This window comes from Phaseolus vulgaris, chromosome 7 (genome assembly GCF_000499845.2).
Source record: "Phaseolus vulgaris cultivar G19833 chromosome 7, P. vulgaris v2.0, whole genome shotgun sequence".
Lineage (NCBI taxonomy): Eukaryota > Viridiplantae > Streptophyta > Magnoliopsida > Fabales > Fabaceae > Phaseolus > Phaseolus vulgaris.
The window spans coordinates 3,870,644-3,888,507 of NC_023753.2; the positions used below are offsets into that span (position 1 = coordinate 3,870,644).

Below are 17,864 nucleotides of genomic sequence, written 5' to 3' on the forward strand. Positions count from 1 at the left end.
CATATTACTGTAGTACAGTAGAGCAGTATATAACGTCATTAATATAAAGTGATTTGAATGTTGTGATGTTTCCTACTAACATAGCCAATTGACCATATGAGGATGGTATGTTATGACATTAGAAAAAGTTATTGTTTGCGCACGATTCCTATCCGCAGAAAGAAAACATTGGCGTGGTGCCAGGGGTAGTTATTTACGATAATGATTCGTTTGTGCGATCCTATTTTTCATACTTGGTTTTGAACTTAAACATGTTTTGATAAATGGTGAATCCAAACTTCTTAGAAGCGAGTCAAATTTAGTTTTAGTTTGTAGGGCATGCTAGCAGTGTGATGTGTAAGTGTAATAATTTAACTTCATAGATAGTAGGATGATGGACAATGAAGTGCATGAACTACGTGGTGACATTGTATCTTGATTCTTGCAAATGGGAAGGAATATCATGAGCCAAAATAGAGCACTGTGCATGTGTTACCTCTTTTTTGCGGGTGGAGGTTTACTTTGTATTGGTAACTACTAAACTACTTTTTGCCTACTCAACTAAATGGGACGTCAGACATTCTGAACTGACTATTTTTTGCATACTTTTTCTTTTTCTTTTGGTTATTCTACTTCTATTTTTGTCATGCATTAGGCTATCAGTTTAATTATAAAGCAGCTCTTTACCATTAATGTCATGGAGTAATGGGTTCTCCATTGTTTGTTATCTTATAGTCATAGTGTGTCTCTGGTTTGAGCATGACTTCTTATAGCTATCAGTACTTTTGCTGAACCAAGTGTCAAAATTACTGAAACAAGAGGCTGCTGCTGTATTTGACATGGACACTGGACTGAAGTGAAATCCAGCCTCCATAAAGGAAGTGTGAATCTCTCCAGTAATTGTTATGATTGAATGAAATGTGATGTTCAAAGTTTGAGTGTATACATTATAAATCGCCTCCATCAAACAGCTCATAGTGTAGGAAAATACAAAGAACAAAGAATTGAAATATGGCTAAAGGGAAGTAATCTTCAGGCATGGACTTTTTTGTAGAATGATTGGAGTGGAAATTGTGTTTGTTTTTAAGTGCAGTGTTACTGCATAGATGAAATAACTTGGACACTAGAGTTTCTGGTTTTGCAAAAGTATTTTTGTTTGATACTACAGAAAGGGGGAGGGGGAGAAGAAATGGTAGGGAAATTAGAAAAACAAGAGGTATATTAACCCATTCAATTAGAATTGGGTTGAACAAGTTTATATATTCTAAGTTTGATAAATTCAATCTAATTCAACTTATAATAAATAAATAAGACATATTATACATGACATATTATCATTATTTTATATATATATATATATATATATATATATATATATTAAGACATATTGAATCGACTTGTTAAATTAAAAAGCTAAGTCTAATTTAATTAAGTTGGATAAAAACTTAGATTAAACTTGATTCATTCTATCATTATCCACAGTCACGGCTTCCTCAAGGAGTTCCCAAGAAATGCCTCCTCAAGCAGTAAGATACAGTAGGAAAGAATAATACAACATCAATATCGTTATAGTAAAAAAAAACTCGTACTTTTGTTACTTTAAGGTTTAATATTATTTTTGTTCCCCACATTTTTTGCAATTACTTAACGTAGTTTTTGAGTGTTATTTTTCCGATTCAACGTAATCTTAAATTTTGACAGAACGACTCAATTTGGTCTATTTCTAAATGTTCAACTTTTATTATGTGTTTAAAAATTTGGTTTAGGTGACAGGACATCATGCATTAATTCTACCTATCTTAATGATATCAAGACAATTAATGGAAGAAATTAAATTAAATTATTCTAATAAAATTGGAGATTATATTAAGTAAAAAAAAACTAAAAGACTATTGAGTAATTACAAAATATACTAGGATTGAATTAAATTATTCTAATAAAATTGGAGATTATATTAAGTAAAAAAAAACTAAAAGACTATTGAGTAATTACAAAATATACTAGGATTGAAAGCGGTGTTAAACCTTACTTTAAATATAAACAAGGAATATAGACCAAGTGGAAAGATAAAGCTGACATGAAGTTGCAACAACATGGACTAGTAAGTTTATTTGATGTGCATATATCCCCAGGTTATCACATAGACGCGATGATGTACCCTAGCTTTAAGTTTTTGAGTTAAGTGGGGAGCCGCTTAACTTTGTTTTAACTGCTAAATGCTTAATTAGGAGGTCTATGTATAAGGGTTGGAACACCCCTAAAGTGTTTCATTTTATTCTATTAATTCGTTGCTGATAAAAAAAAAAAAAATTTGATGTGCATATATATTTTTTCCAAATCAAATAAGTATAACTTTATTTTCACACATTTTTTCTTCAACAAAATAAGTTATAACTTTTTTCTATTTTTTAATTTTTGTTCTCATCTACCTATTTATTTTCTCCTTTACCTAAGGAAAGTGTGAGTTCATGAGTTACTAATGCTAAAAAAGAGGAATAGCAGGGAGACAATTTAAAATAAATTAAATTTAAATTAAATTTTCACCTATCTATCTATTTAAATTAAATTTTCATCTATCTATCTATTTAAATTAAATTTTCTTACCGTTGTTCGCTTTTGTCAGGTGGGTATTTTTTTTTAATATTCAGTCCAGTACAACGGGAGTTTTGGACTGGCCTCGGGCGGCAAAAAATATATTTAAATTTCAAAAAATAAAAAGGATGGGAACTAACCATGGTTACGAAGTTGGGTTACATGGGATGCAGACAGCTCAACCATTGCTTGCGCACCGTGAACCAACCCTGGTTAGAGACAATGACAGCGCAGCAACCCCATTTATCTCCCTATAAAAGGAATCCAAAATCCAAAATCGTTCATCAAGATTTCAAAGAAGGCGTCTTCATAAACGCCTTTCTTCTTCATTTCTTCTTCCTCTCTACGCTCTTCTTTATTCATTTCAAATTCGCGTGTTTTAATCTGCGAAAATGAGAGAGTGCATATCAATCCACATTGGTCAGGCTGGTATCCAGGTCGGAAATGCTTGCTGGGAGCTCTACTGTCTTGAACACGGCATCGGGGTGAGTCTTCCATCTCCACATTATTTTTTTAATTTTCATTCAGATCTGTGTCCTAGAGTCTTCTTTCGTGTAATTCTGTTGTCGATACAAATATCCGTTTCTCAGATCTAATGAATTTTAGCATTTTCTTTTTCAATTTCATCCGTTTACTTATTTTTCTTTGATCCGTACTTTTTTTAACTTTTTATTATTATTTTTGAAGGCCTGTTCTCTGTTTATTTTGCCAGATCCGTTTTCCAATTTCATTCTCTAATTCGGTTGTAGATTCATACTAGTAGTGATATGGCCTGTTTATGCCTGTTATTTGAAGTCATAATGTGGTTTCTTTCTCCATTTTTTGGATCTACACGTGAAGCTTGCAAGTCATTCTGATTAGGAAGTTCTTTTAGCAGTTAGATATAATGTCCGTGCTTCTGGTTTCATTAGTTGTTGGCAGTTTTTTAGTTTTGTACTTTAAGAAGCTGAAATATACTTAATCGAGGAGTAATGAAAAGTATTAATGTATCGAGAGCTGATGTTTATAACTTTTATGCAGCCCGATGGTCAAATGCCAAGTGACAAAACAGTTGGAGGTGGTGACGACGCCTTCAACACTTTCTTCAGCGAGACAGGTGCTGGAAAGCATGTGCCTCGTGCCATCTTTGTGGATCTTGAGCCTACTGTGATTGATGAGGTGAGGACTGGACCTTACCGTCAGCTTTTCCACCCAGAGCAGCTCATCAGCGGCAAAGAAGATGCCGCCAACAACTTTGCCCGTGGCCATTATACCAGTGAGTTGCAACATAGTATTATATGTGAATTTTTATAATATCACAAGTGGGTATTATAAATTCTTACACTTATTGTTTGTAATCTATATCAGTTGGGAAAGAGATCGTTGATCTGTGCTTGGACCGCATCAGAAAGCTTGCTGACAACTGCACTGGTCTCCAGGGGTTCTTGGTCTTCAATGCTGTTGGTGGAGGAACTGGTTCTGGACTTGGTTCTCTTCTGTTGGAGCGTCTGTCTGTTGATTATGGCAAGAAATCCAAACTTGGTTTCACTGTCTATCCCTCTCCTCAGGTGTCCACCTCTGTTGTTGAGCCATACAACAGTGTTCTCTCCACTCACTCTCTCTTGGAGCACACTGATGTTGCAGTGCTTTTGGACAATGAGGCCATTTATGACATCTGCAGGCGCTCCCTTGACATTGAGCGCCCCACTTACACTAATCTCAACCGTCTGGTTTCTCAGGTAATGATCTGCATATTAATGAGATTCATCGTAAATATTACCAATTCTGTGGATTAATTGATTTTTTTCTGTTGGATTAGGTGATTTCTTCTCTGACAGCTTCCCTGAGGTTTGATGGTGCCCTGAATGTGGACGTGACTGAATTCCAGACCAACTTGGTCCCATATCCTAGAATCCATTTCATGCTTTCCTCCTATGCTCCAGTTATCTCTGCCGAAAAGGCTTACCATGAACAACTTTCAGTGGCTGAAATTACCAACAGTGCTTTCGAGCCATCTTCCATGATGGCCAAGTGTGATCCTCGCCATGGAAAGTACATGGCCTGTTGCCTGATGTACCGTGGTGATGTGGTGCCCAAAGATGTGAACGCTGCGGTTGCCACCATCAAGACCAAGAGGACCATTCAGTTTGTGGATTGGTGTCCTACTGGTTTTAAGTGTGGTATTAACTATCAGCCACCTACCGTTGTCCCTGGAGGTGACCTTGCTAAGGTGCAGAGAGCAGTATGCATGATTTCCAACTCCACCAGTGTGGCCGAGGTATTCGGTCGCATTGACCACAAGTTTGATCTCATGTATGCCAAGCGTGCCTTTGTCCACTGGTACGTGGGTGAGGGTATGGAAGAAGGTGAGTTTTCAGAAGCTCGTGAGGACCTTGCTGCTCTTGAGAAAGATTATGAGGAAGTGGGTGCTGAATCCGGTGACGGTGTGGAGGAGGAAGAGGACTACTAGAATCTATTTCAGATTCTTGTGCGTGTTTTCTGTTGTGTTTTGTGTTGAGTATCCAGTGCTATTAGTGTTTAATGTGGATGCATTGCTTTTATGCTTCACTGCTTATGTTCCAGACCTAAACTTAATGACAATACATAATTTGTCCATTTTCTGAACCCATGTTCTTCTGTGTTGATGCTAATTTCGACTAATTGAACTTTGCGGGCTAAAATTTGGCCCAAGAGAAGTAAAGTAAGGGCCTGAAATTAGTCGGGTCAATTATGTGAAATTTGGGCTTTATATAACTTAATCCCATTAGATTCGGGTCAATTTTGTTATTTAAAAAATATTCTCTAATTTGTATTCTAAATTTAAAAGTCAAAGCTACATTTGATTTTCAAATAGTAAAATTCTTAAACTCTTAATTTGAAAGTTATTTTCTGAATTCAAAAATCACTTTCAAATAGTAAAATTCGAAATACAAAGTTGATTTTTCAACATTCATTTATGAATTCAGATTACAACTTTGAAATTGTAGAGTTTAAAATATTAGATGATAGAGAGTGTAGAGACTTAAACTTAATTTTTGATTTAATTAAGATTAAACTTAATTTTTGATTTAATTAAGATTAAACTTAATTTTTGATTTAATTAAGATTAAACTTAATTTTTGATTTAATTAAGATTAAACTTAATTTTTGATTTAATTAAGATTAAACTTAATTTTTGATTTAATTAAGATTAAACTTAATTTTTGATTTAATTAAGATTAAACTTAATTTTTGATTTAATTAAAAATAAATATGACTTTTCACCATAACTATGGAAGTCCAAATAAAACTATGAAGGTGAAGGAAGAAATTGCCTATATCAAGTTTCATGTGTTCTACTAACTCTCTTAAATTGATTTAATATTGAATACAATTAATTCAATTTGTTTTCACATAAATTTAATCTTATTTTTATCTAATCAGCTCGATTTTACTTGGAATTAACTTGATTAAATCTCCACGTTGGATCTATTTTTACTAGATCAGTTGCCACCTATGTTTTATTTTATTATTAAAATATTTTACATTTGTTTTATCTCATGATCTATTTTTTTCATCAGAACCTTATATTAAGAAGTAAGTTACAAATACAATAATAAAAATAACTTAATATATATCGTCATTGAATATTGACACATATTTTGACTTGATTGATACTAAAATAATAAAATTGGCATAAATAGTATAACATAAACTAAAATATTTAAATTATTATACACTTAATTAAAAAAAGTTATTAAATATTCAAAGTAAAAGTTATTTCCGTAATAAATACCAAAAGCTTATTTTTTATTTTTTTATAATCTTTCATATCTGTTTTTGTAAGTTGCAGAATTTATCTTTATTTTGACCAATGAAGGTATTCCCAGTTTTCTAAATGTTTTTAAGAGAGTGTGGCATTGGTAATTTAATTATTTATGATAGCCAATGTCGGTGTGTTTCAATTTCAGCTATTCTTTTGACTTTAAATGGAGTTTCTAAAAGCAATATTTTAGGAGACTTTATGATATAACAAAGGAAAGATTGCGTGCACTAATTTTATTTTTGGGAAGAGTTACGAGAATTAGGATTTTTCTACTACAAAACTTTATATTTAACTGTTAGTTTGGATTGAGAATGTGGGAAATGAAAGAAATGAAATAAAAGAGAGAAAAAAATGAAACTTATCTAAATTAAGAAAAAAGAAGTAGAAAATTTGTACTAGATTTAATTGACCTGACTCAATAAATTCTATTATATATTAATATATTTTTAAAATATTTTAGTAAAATAATAAAAATGTGAAAATATAAATTAAACCCCAAAATAATTTTAAAAAAAAAAATTTTATTTTAAAATTTTAATATATACAAATGTTATATATTAAAATAATAATATATAAAATAAATTAGTTTACTTGATATATAAAATTTTAAGTTAATTTTTTTGATTTACTTATTATTTTAATATTTATTTTAATTATTTACAAAATATAATTATTAATAAAAATCAAAGTTTCAGTTAAATGTAAATATATGTAATTCATAATTATTGTATAATTAATATAATCAATTATATACTATTTCCTCTCATTTCTTCATAATTCAATAGATTTATCTTATCTCGATTATTGTATTTTTTTTTATTTTCAGTTGACGCTCTTATTTTGTACATTATTACATCTCTACTTTTTTTTTTCATGGGAAGCAAACTAATTGTTTTGAAAATTTCTCCAAAATTAAACTTTTTACTTCTTTATTTTTTCATAACATTAGATTATTTATTAATTTAAAACTAATAAGAATACAATTGACTAATAAGTATTGTTTTAAATTTTAAAAATAATAATTAAATAAAAAAAATTCAGAAAACCCAACTGTTAAAAGAAACAAAAGAAATAATGTCTTCTAATTAACTGTTATGAAGTACATATTCATTGGATGTGACTTCTTAAAAATTTATATTAATATCAACTGTTTAATTATTCATCAACATGAAATTTTTTTCATAAAATAAATAAGATGGTCATGGATAATTTAAGCATTTAATAAATATTTCTTTTATACTATCTATAAATTATATAATAAATATAATTGAAATTAATTTAATTATTCCTCTACCATTTGACCAATTCAATTCAATTCAACTGTTACTGTTATTACTGTTATCTTAAAATTGGAATTTGAAATAACACTCACCTCTAGTCTCTCCTTATACCTTTAGTCTCTCCTTATTCATGTAATAATTAATGAGACTATTTAGTTGGAGTATACAAATTAATTTTTATTTTATTTTTAAATCATAAACAGATTACTTTCGTATTTTATCTTCAATAATATTTTAAAATTATAATATAAAATTTATAAGGACACACAATTAACAATGTAAGACAATTTTTTTTTATTAAAATAAAAAGAAAAGAGAGAAAAGAAACTAGTTGGTTGACTGAAAAAGACTAAAAGTAACCATTCATATTTTAGATTTAATTTAAAGAATGTTTAACTGTAGATAATTGATTTTTTTTATTATAATATAAATTTAATATAGCATATAATAACTAACATTTTTTATTATTTTATTTTTATACAATAAATAAGATAAGATAAAAAAAGATAACACGTTTATAGATTTATAAAAAAAACGCATACACACGCTTTGATCAGTTCTGTTTCCCCCAATAACAATTCAGCAATTCGGATAAGGATTGTGATTATAGTGTTTCCTTCGTTTCTTGTTCCTTCTTAGTTCTTCATTAATTATGATAAGTAGATACTCCTATTAATATGATACCAAATGTTCCAGTGAAAATATCAGTGAGTGAACAGACAGAAACACTGCATATGGAGTCTCTGCCAAATCATGCACAAAATTCACTCAAATTCGACGACGATGGTCGCTTAAAACGAAAAGGTAATGCTATGTGTCTTCCTCAAAAGTTTACATAATCTGAAATCGAATCATTGTTTTGATTACATCAATTGTTCGTGTGATTTAAGTTTTGTGATGGTTTGTGTTGTGCATGAAGGAACATGGATAACTGCTTCTGCACACATTGTCACTGCTGTTATTGGATCTGGGGTGCTGTCGTTGGCATGGGCCGTTGCTCAGTTGGGTTGGATTGCTGGGCCTGTGATTTTGACATTGTTCTCTTTAATCACTCTCTACACTTGTTTTCTGCTCTGCGATTGTTATAGGTACCCTGATTCTGTTCATGGGACCAGAAACATCACCTACATGAACATGGTCAAAACTATTCTGGGTAATTTCAACTCAAACAAATTCAATTATTTTTTATTTGTCTTTTCTTCACGTGTTACTTTATTACTTGACTGTATAAAAACAGTTACATGAAAAAAGACAGAAACGATATCATTTCCTTTTGTTATAATTTTTGAAAGATAACACCAGACAAAAAGATTATACGCTAAAATTTTATGACATTAGAAATGCTAAAATCCATGTTTTTAAACTGAAATTATCTTTTCAAGAAAAAAATTGTGATTTCAAGGTGTACCTAAAATAAAGTTTGACTGAATTAAATTTTATGTATAGGGACTTTATATTTCACCAACGGAAACACGTGCATCTTCATATTTTTTTTTAATCTTTTTTGGATTTTAATTTTATATTTATTTAAAAGATATATATATATATATTTATATTAGTTTTATATTTGATGTATGCATTTTATAATTTGAATTAAAGCAATACTAAAAAGAATAATTTAGATTACATATTTGTGCCAAAAAAAGTAACTATACTGTTGAATAGTAAAAATAGGTCCAGTTACTTTTAGTTGACAGTTAGTTTATATTCACTATTAATTTAAAATATATATATATATATATATATATATATAATGAGGTATCCTATTATATATTGTTAAAAATAATTGAAAATAAAAAATTATTCTAGATTATATATAAGTTGGTAATATTATTAAAATGAGTTATTAAGTAAATACTTTTTTCTTTTTAATGGTATCAAACTACCATAAATATATGATAATTTCTAGTAAATATTTTGCATGATAAATTTATTCACGTAAGTATTAAAAAATAAGATTTCTTTTTCATAAGCTTGTTATTTTAATTAAGGAAAGAATTTTGATTTTCTTACATGTTGTAAGTATTAAGTATAAAAATTACTTTGAAATATTGTCTGTAAAACATGAGGCGGGTTATGTTTGTCATATTAACGATTTCAAAAGATTGAACACAGCCGTCCATTATCATTGGATTGTTATTTTCACATCTTGTTCCATTTTACATTCATAATAAATATTAATATTTATAATAAAAAAATAAAAAAAAAACCTCAATTAAAATATAAAATGTTTTAAAATTAAAAAATTGTAAATTTTTATAAATAATTAAAATATTAATATTTATTGAAGTGTATCGTGAAATAAATATTTTTTATTATCATCCATACTTTGATAGTTATAAACAGTGACATATGTGTTTTTTATTGAATAATGTTGGTTTTTTTTGTTGCAGGAGGAAGGCAATATCATTTATGTGGAGTAGCTCAGTTCGCAAATCTTGTTGGATCATGCATTGGATACACCATCACTGCATCCATAAGCATGGTGTAAGTGATATTTCATATATTTTAGGTTTTTTTCTTGTTCAACCTACAATTTCTAATTACACCCTTCTAGTTTTTAAAATAATTATCCTATTTTTGTAGGGTTTAGGAACAAGTTTTTCATAATTTCTGAAATATAATTTCTAAAACATGATTTTTGGAATAAGATTTTTAGAAAAAAAAAATATAGAATAAGACGTTTAGAAGAAACTTTCTTAAATACATGATTATTTTCTATAATAAAATTTCTAAAAAGAGTTAGAACAAACTTTCTAAGACACATATGATGTATATAAAATGGATTTATGGAACAAGCTTTTTCTAACATAATTTCCAAAACAAAAGAATGATAAATTTTAAATTTAACTTTTCAGAACAAGTTTTTTTATAGCCACTATTAGCATGGGTACAGTTATTAAAAATGGGGTTTAAGATTTTGTTAAGGTTGATAAAAGAAATAAAAATGTATTTTCATTCTACATCACATTATATCACATTATTGTTGTTTATGAAACAGGGCGATAAGAAGATCGAATTGCTTTCACAAGTATGGGCATGAAGCTAAGTGCCAAGTATCAAATTACGCATATATGTCCATCTTTGGAGCAGTAGAGATTTTAATAAGCCAAATCCCTGATTTCCATAATCTTTCAGGCCTTTCTTTCGTTGCTGCTGTTATGTCTTTTGGTTATTCTGCCATAGGCATTGGTCTCTCCATAGTCAAAATTGCAGGTTTGTCATTGCATTTAGTTAATACATCATTTGTAATAATACAATTACATTCTTCTTTCATACATATCCATCACTAAATTTTGCAAACTCACAATCATTAGTGAGCTTTTTCTGGCTAGTTAAAGAGACTAAAATCTTACCTAAAATAATCAAGTCTAGTACTACTTAAACCGATGAAGTAGTTGTACATTTTAAAAATCTTTACTGAATGAGTGAATGATAATTTTGTAAAGTAAAGAACATTTTAGTACATTCATTTAAATCTTATAGTGAACCCCTTTTAGTAATGTTAAGTTAAAGGGACTCAAATGAAAACAAAAGTTAATTTCTGACGGGTTTGTAAAGTGAGAAGGAATGTGATCTTTCCTTTAAAAAGTTGTCATATATAGTATGTACATAAGCATCTGATTCGTTTAGCATTTCTTGTGTAAGGCATGAATAAATAAATAACCTGAAACTGATAGATGTTGGAATTTTTTGCATGGGCGTGGAACCTAAAAGGTGGAAGCCATGTGGAGACAAGTATTACAGGGTTGGTTGTTGGAGAAGACGTGACAGGCACACAGAAGATATGGAGTAGTTTCCAAGCAATTGGGAACATTGCTTTTGCATATTGCTTCAGTCAAGTAATGGTTGAGATACAGGCAAGCTACCTTAGCCAAAATTGGTGCTTATTTCATTCTATACTGTTTTTTTAGGATTGTTTTGATAAAACTTGATTTCAACAGGACACATTAAAATCAGTCCCATCAGAAAGAGGAGCCATGAAGAAGGCAACCGTAACTGGAATCTCCATCACCACATTTTTTTACTTGTTATGTGGCCTTCTAGGCTATGAAGCATTCGGCAACAAGGCACCCGGAAATTTTTTAACAGGGTTTGGGTTTTATGAACCATATTGGCTTGTTGACATTGGTAATGTCTTCATAGTTGTTCATTTAGTGGGAGCCTACCAGGTAATTCTTTCATCACCAATAGTTCCCAACTCAACACTATGTATGCTGTAGGGAGAAAAACAAAATTCAAACTTAACTCTATATCTGAGTTATTTGATCTCTAATTAACAAATTAGTATTGTAATTAAGATATGCTGGCTTTTTATTAGTCTTTGTTGTCAGCTATGAAAAAAAGATGATGTTACACTTGTGGCATTGTTTGAAATATGCTGATATGACTCAGTTGCATTTTTGTTCACTCGTATATGTGTGATACTTGAGGGACCAAAAATGTAATAACATGTGTTAAGCAATGTATTACACAAGAAAAATATCGGGAGTAAGTTTAAATTTAATTTGTATGATATGATTTTTAACCTTGATTGTTAAATTATGAATCTTCACTTTGTGTGTACATGCAGGTATTTTCACAACCAGTATTTACGCTTGTGGAAAGTTGGAGTGCAGGGCGTTGGCCTGAAAGCAAAATCATAACAAAAGAATATGGTGTGGGCATTCCATTGGTTGGAACATTCAGACTGAATGTGTTCAGGGTGATATGGAGGACAGTGTTTGTGATATTCACAGTTGTGATTGCTATGATTCTGCCATTCTTCAATAGCATTGTGGGGTTGCTTGGTGCAATTGCCTTCTGGCCCTTGGCAGTCTACTTTCCAACACATATGTACCTTGTTCAGGCCGAAGTGCCCAAGTTCTCTATGGTCTGGAATGGGATCAAATTGCTAAATGTCTTCTGCTTTATTGTCAGCCTTGTTGCTGCAGCTGGATCAATCCAAGGAATTATTACAGACCTTAAAACCTATAAGCCCTTCCAGTAAATCCTATGTGTGCTTTAGCTCTTAGGATGAACCAATGTTTGTAGCAATGTCTTTGGTCATTATTGATCAGTTGTTTGAATAAATTTTTTTTAATATATTTGTTTGTCTCATCCTTCCAAGTTTCTTCCCTGTTTCATGTTATTCCAACGTAGGATACTAGGATGAACAGTATCCAACAAAAATGGTATATTTAATTTTCATGCTGTATAATAATGTTTAATTTAATTAAAAAAGATTTTTTTTTTCTTGAAAAGCTCAAGTAAAGCAGCTTTGTTTATATACTACGTATTTACATTAATGCTTACGTAACAACTGCTACATGATTTCTCTCATACTTAATAAAACCAACATTTCAACATTCGATGATTCCTTCTTCCTTTTATTCATGTTCAAGAAGGTGCAAGACCTTCATTGTTTGCCAAGTTTGTGGGCTTTCATTTCATCAGAATATCGTCTGGGGGTGAGGAACTTTAGTTGTAACAGAAAAATAAAGCATTATAAGCAATGTTTCTTCTGATGGAGCTTTTATTTATATTTAAATTATGCATAGGATCTATGCAAAATGGAAGAGACGGATGAAAAGAATTGAGTCAATGATGAAAGCAAAATAGATAACAAGAAGTTGATCTGGATGATATTTTACAATGGAACTAAATCAACAGAGGCTTAAGTAAACAGAAATTTGATATATGCAACTAGATTCCTAAGAGCTAAGTATGTTTAGTCTTGCCTTTAGTTTAGACGAGGTGCTATCTGTGATATCCTTTCATCTTCAAGGAGTGCGTAAGGGTCCACATATTGTGGAGGTGATATAGCCATCTTGCTTGCATCATGGACAAATGTTGGTCCAAAATACTGCAACAGTAAACTAAGGATCAATTTCAAAGCCATTTCAAAAACATCACTCCTATTTATCCACTACAAAGTGATGCCTGAAGTGTAAGAAGAGCATGCCAACAAGAACAAATATATTGCCATTAAAAGTTTCATTTCTCGACGGGGAAAATCATTTCAAACTAAGGATTCATGTTGCATTGAGCTTTGTTGCCACATATCAGATATAAAACCACAGCGTAGATTAAAAGATTTAAATGTACAAGCTTCAGCATTATGAAATGAAGTGGCTGCTCCCAATAATTAAATGTACAAAAACAGTTGTAGTCACAAATTGGGAGCTTTGTTAGTTCACCAGACAACGGGGACAAAATTCATACATATGCTAGTTACAGCATTGGCTATGTCTATCATGAATTATAACTATTTACAATGAAGAAGTTTAGTATATAGCTTAAAGTTGTAGGTGCTAAATTGACATAGTTTGTCCATATACTAGACTATGTTCTTTTACCCGTCAAATTGTTATTTGCTTCAATTACAAACAAGCTAATAAATGAAAGAAAAATCATGTTGTCATTGTACAAGTAAGATGGTCATGATACTGACATGCATCAATATGGTGATCTGATATATAAAAAAAATGCACTCATCACATCAGTTGTCAGGCCAAGAACTTACGAAGTAGAGAGCAGAAAAAGTTGCAACAATTATGAGGATCAACGGTCCAAATCCCAAGAAGAACGTTCCTCCAATTGTCAATAGAAGTTTAGCACGAGGTATTAAGCCCTGAAATAGATGAATACACAAGTGATTTCACGGGATTTAACTCAATATAATATATTATTAATTCTGATGTAGAGGCATTTCTATAGGATATATAGATTTTTTTTTTCATATTTAGCATCCAAAAGACTCCTCATAATTTAGGCAGTGCAGCAATTGCTACATTCTCATGTAGTAATAATATACGATGAAAAAGAAAGTGCATCAATATCTAAACTGGTCTTACAGAAGGCCTTTGCATACTATGGACATCATCATGTTAATTTCTTAATAATATTCTGTTATTAATACTAGAACAGTGTACTGATGAACGATTTCTTCAAGTTACTAATGCCCATTTCACACTCAAATTTAGGGAGTATTTAGGTAAACAATTTAATTAAATACTTATTCAATAAGATTTTGTTATATGAGAGTTTATTCTTAAGCTTCATAGTGAAGTGTACTAGAATAAGCTAAAAACATATTATTTTGATAAGCTCATCTACAAAGCTAATTAAAATAAGTGAAAATGAACTTATGAGAAAGTCACAAGTCATGAAGCACTATACTTCAATTCACTTTGCATATCCATATCCGATACTCTTAAATGTTTCACCAATAAAGTATCTAAGCCTTTAAAAGAACTATAAAACTCGAATACAGCTACATATGAAACATTGAAATATATGTACAGTATAGAACTAGAAACATAGTCTCTGGGTGGGGCAAAAATGGAAATTACCCTCTTCACAAATGATTTCAAGAAAGAAATAAGATTGATATTATTTCTATTTGTCAGGAAATAAAAAAATTATTTATGATGACAATGATTTATGAATTCTATTTTGTTTTTAGTAATGCCTAAAAGTATGTTAATTTGGATTTGCTTGCAGAATATAATTTTATGTTTTATGCATTTCTTAAAATATCTGTATATGAATCCTACACATATTATATCTTATGTATTTTTAGAATAATTGTATCTAATACATATCTTATTAAAAACAGGTATAGTATTTCTGAATCATAACATAAGCACAAATAAGCTGTGGCAAACATTTCATTAGTCTTATGCAATCATTGAAATTCATAATAAGAAGCATGGAAGCTGTATTTCAACATGAAGATTCAGAAATGAAAAATTCAAAATTTTAACAGCTTATTATTTTCTTAAGTCTTAAAGTAATAATAATTTACTACAGAGAAGCTAAAGTACACACTTCAAAGCTATTTATGGCAACACAAGAAATAATGTCGTTAGAATTTAACTATGAAATCTTACATCTCTGAAATTAAGGGAGTTACTTATTGCAAAACTGATAAGATACAATTTTATTTTGAAAATTATTTTAAATTCTTTCTAATTCTATGCATTCTGCAGAAGCCATTTGAATTTTAAGTTCCAAACATGTGATGTCTCAAAGGGGACTATTTGAAGTTCTAAATTCAACAGCAAGATCAAGTTTGTTGATTTGAGTAACAAGCCAAAAGTTTATAGCAGTAACAGCTGCCAGCTAAAAAGGGCTACTGATGTCACTCATTATTAGACCTACTATTTATATAATTGTTGACACATAAAAGATTAAAAAGTATCGAATGTTTAGAGAATAAGGTTGAAACCACAATCTTGTAAGTTGCCATTCATTAATTCATAGCTGGATTTCAGTACTTCTTTTCATATGTTCATCCTTCGTGTCTTTTCCTTGTCCTCCCTCCTCATTTTCCTCTCTCTTGTCTCTCATTAATAAAAAAAAACTAAATTAGTATTTTTTGTTCAACACCGGATAACAAAGACAAACTACTGACAACAAAACTATTGAAATAACATAACTGTTTGTTTATAAATTATTTAAGGAAAAGGAATGTTGACAATGAATCAACCTCAAGACCTTCACTGTTCAGGGCCATAGATCGTTCCCTCTGATTGTCTAGACTCCTCTCAACATTGGTTGACACAAATTTTCTTTTTGGGAAACCTCTATCTTCCTCATTCACGTACACCTCTTCATCAAGTTCATAGTTGCTTTGTTGGTAATCATCAAGCAATGATGTAGGGGTCATACCTCTCCTCTTCAATTCCTTCATAAATAATGACTCCGGAGGCTCTTCACCTGAAAACAAAACAGAAGCAGTATGAAGACACAAAAAGGTATTGTCCATTTTGATGTTCTCTTTAACCAGTTGTAGACTATAATCTGAACCCCTTCACTACAAAACCTACTTGTCTAGCCAAAACATAATGAGATACTGTTTTTTTTGCTAACCAACACATGAAAGGCCACACAAATAAACATGCTTAAAGCACAAGAACTCATCCTACACCAGATGAAGACAGACATAAAAGGGGGAAAAAATCTAAATTTTATTTTAGTAATCTGCCAAGCAAAGAGAGTGGATATCACAAATACAAATCATTAAACAAACAGAGCTAAGAAATTTTAGTAAATTTCTGTATTATTTCAAATTAAAAAGCAACTATTTTTTCTCATTAAAACTAGAATTATAACAATTCCAAATAACCATCATTAAATGAGACATGAAAATAATTTAAAAAAAAATCAAACTTGCCATTTTTTTGGTTATTGGAATCTTGAGAACTACAACAGACCCTGAAAGTGGAAGACTTAGAAGAGGTGAAAGTTTGCAGCTTTGCGATCCTTTTGTGGAAACAGCATGGTAGGTGATTGTTCCACGTGGATTTTCTGGGGAAATTATATTGGGAAAGGGAAAGTTGGGAGAGGGTAGGTCTCAGAAAAGCCATAACTAAAGCACCAAATTTGAAGAGACAGAGAAACCCAAATGAAGGAAAGGGGTTTGGTGGCAGAGAGACGTGAAGAGGCTTCTTCTAGAGGAAGTAAGAAGTGGAGTAGAGCTTGCATCGGCTGGATAAGCGCAATTTAGAGTGATAGAACTGAGGATGCTAATGTGAGCGGAGAGTGGGTGTGCGTTTGTGGTTAGAAAGAAGTAACCAGTCGCAGATTTGCGGTCAGAGGCTGCTGACAACATGGACAAAATAATCATGATTTTTGTTTCGCGAATGGATTTCCTTCACTATTTATTTTATTATTTATTCTCATAAACTCCAATCATTTTGTTCCTTCCACGAAAATATGGCAAACTTATTTTGTTGGGTTGTGATGTTCGGTAAATTTAGAAACGTATTTATCAACTTTATCACCAATAATAGAATAATACACAAAACAAGAATTCAATTACACATGTATCTACTAATATTAATATAAAACTTTTTTAACAATTATTTTTTTAAATAAAAGTTAAATTGAAAGAGATAAAAAAAAGGCAAGTGTACTAATAAAGATAAAAAAATAATTTTAAAAGGATGGAATGACATTTCTTTTATTAATTTAGGATAGTACTGGACAGACCCATTAAAAAGTGGAAGAGGTAAAATAGTAACTGTGTCAAATTCAGTAAATTATTTATTCTAATATATTAGAACACAAGAGTATACTTCAACTTTTTAAGAAATGTCATTTAAATCTAATTTCAATGAAAATGATTCACGATTTAATACACTAAATCAAATTATAGGTATCTTTCTTAAAAAATAATCTTTAATGTTATTATAACCTTGGTTAATTCTAAAAATAAATAGTGCCCATACCAATAGTATAAA

The 17,864-nt window shown here is 30.5% G+C and overlaps 3 protein-coding genes across 4 annotated transcripts; 2 read left to right on the top strand and 1 right to left on the bottom strand.

Moving 5' to 3' along the window:
- The first annotated feature begins 2,602 nt into the window (after positions 1 to 2,602).
- Positions 2,603 to 5,175, top strand: LOC137828360 (tubulin alpha-4 chain). Of its 2 annotated transcripts, XM_068634892.1 has the most exons (5): positions 2,844 to 3,056; positions 3,592 to 3,826; positions 3,919 to 4,289; positions 4,370 to 4,828; positions 4,914 to 5,175. In XM_068634892.1, the coding sequence occupies exons 1-5, from the start codon at positions 2,964 to 2,966 to the stop codon at positions 5,172 to 5,174; spliced, it is 1,419 nt and encodes a 472-aa protein (XP_068490993.1). In that variant the 5' UTR covers positions 2,844 to 2,963; the 3' UTR covers position 5,175. The 2 variants fall into 2 exon arrangements, with proteins under 2 accessions (XP_068490991.1, XP_068490993.1); XM_068634890.1 differs by having other exon boundaries at positions 2,603 to 3,056; positions 4,370 to 5,175.
- A 3,137-nt stretch (positions 5,176 to 8,312) lies between these two features.
- On the top strand, positions 8,313 to 12,695 carry LOC137827978 (amino acid permease 6-like). The gene is made up of 7 exons (XM_068634362.1): positions 8,313 to 8,439; positions 8,555 to 8,788; positions 10,029 to 10,122; positions 10,637 to 10,851; positions 11,353 to 11,495; positions 11,580 to 11,807; positions 12,209 to 12,695. Exons 1-7 carry the CDS (start codon positions 8,313 to 8,315, stop codon positions 12,623 to 12,625), a joined length of 1,458 nt encoding a protein of 485 aa, XP_068490463.1. The 3' UTR covers positions 12,626 to 12,695.
- A 506-nt stretch (positions 12,696 to 13,201) lies between these two features.
- LOC137827889 (uncharacterized) lies at positions 13,202 to 17,320 on the bottom strand. The gene is made up of 4 exons (XM_068634248.1): positions 16,796 to 17,320; positions 16,109 to 16,338; positions 14,141 to 14,248; positions 13,202 to 13,480 (listed from the first exon to the last, which is right to left on the bottom strand). Exons 1-4 carry the CDS (start codon positions 16,986 to 16,988, stop codon positions 13,358 to 13,360), a joined length of 654 nt encoding a protein of 217 aa, XP_068490349.1. The 5' UTR covers positions 16,989 to 17,320; the 3' UTR covers positions 13,202 to 13,357.
- Positions 17,321 to 17,864: the final 544 nt, after the last annotated feature.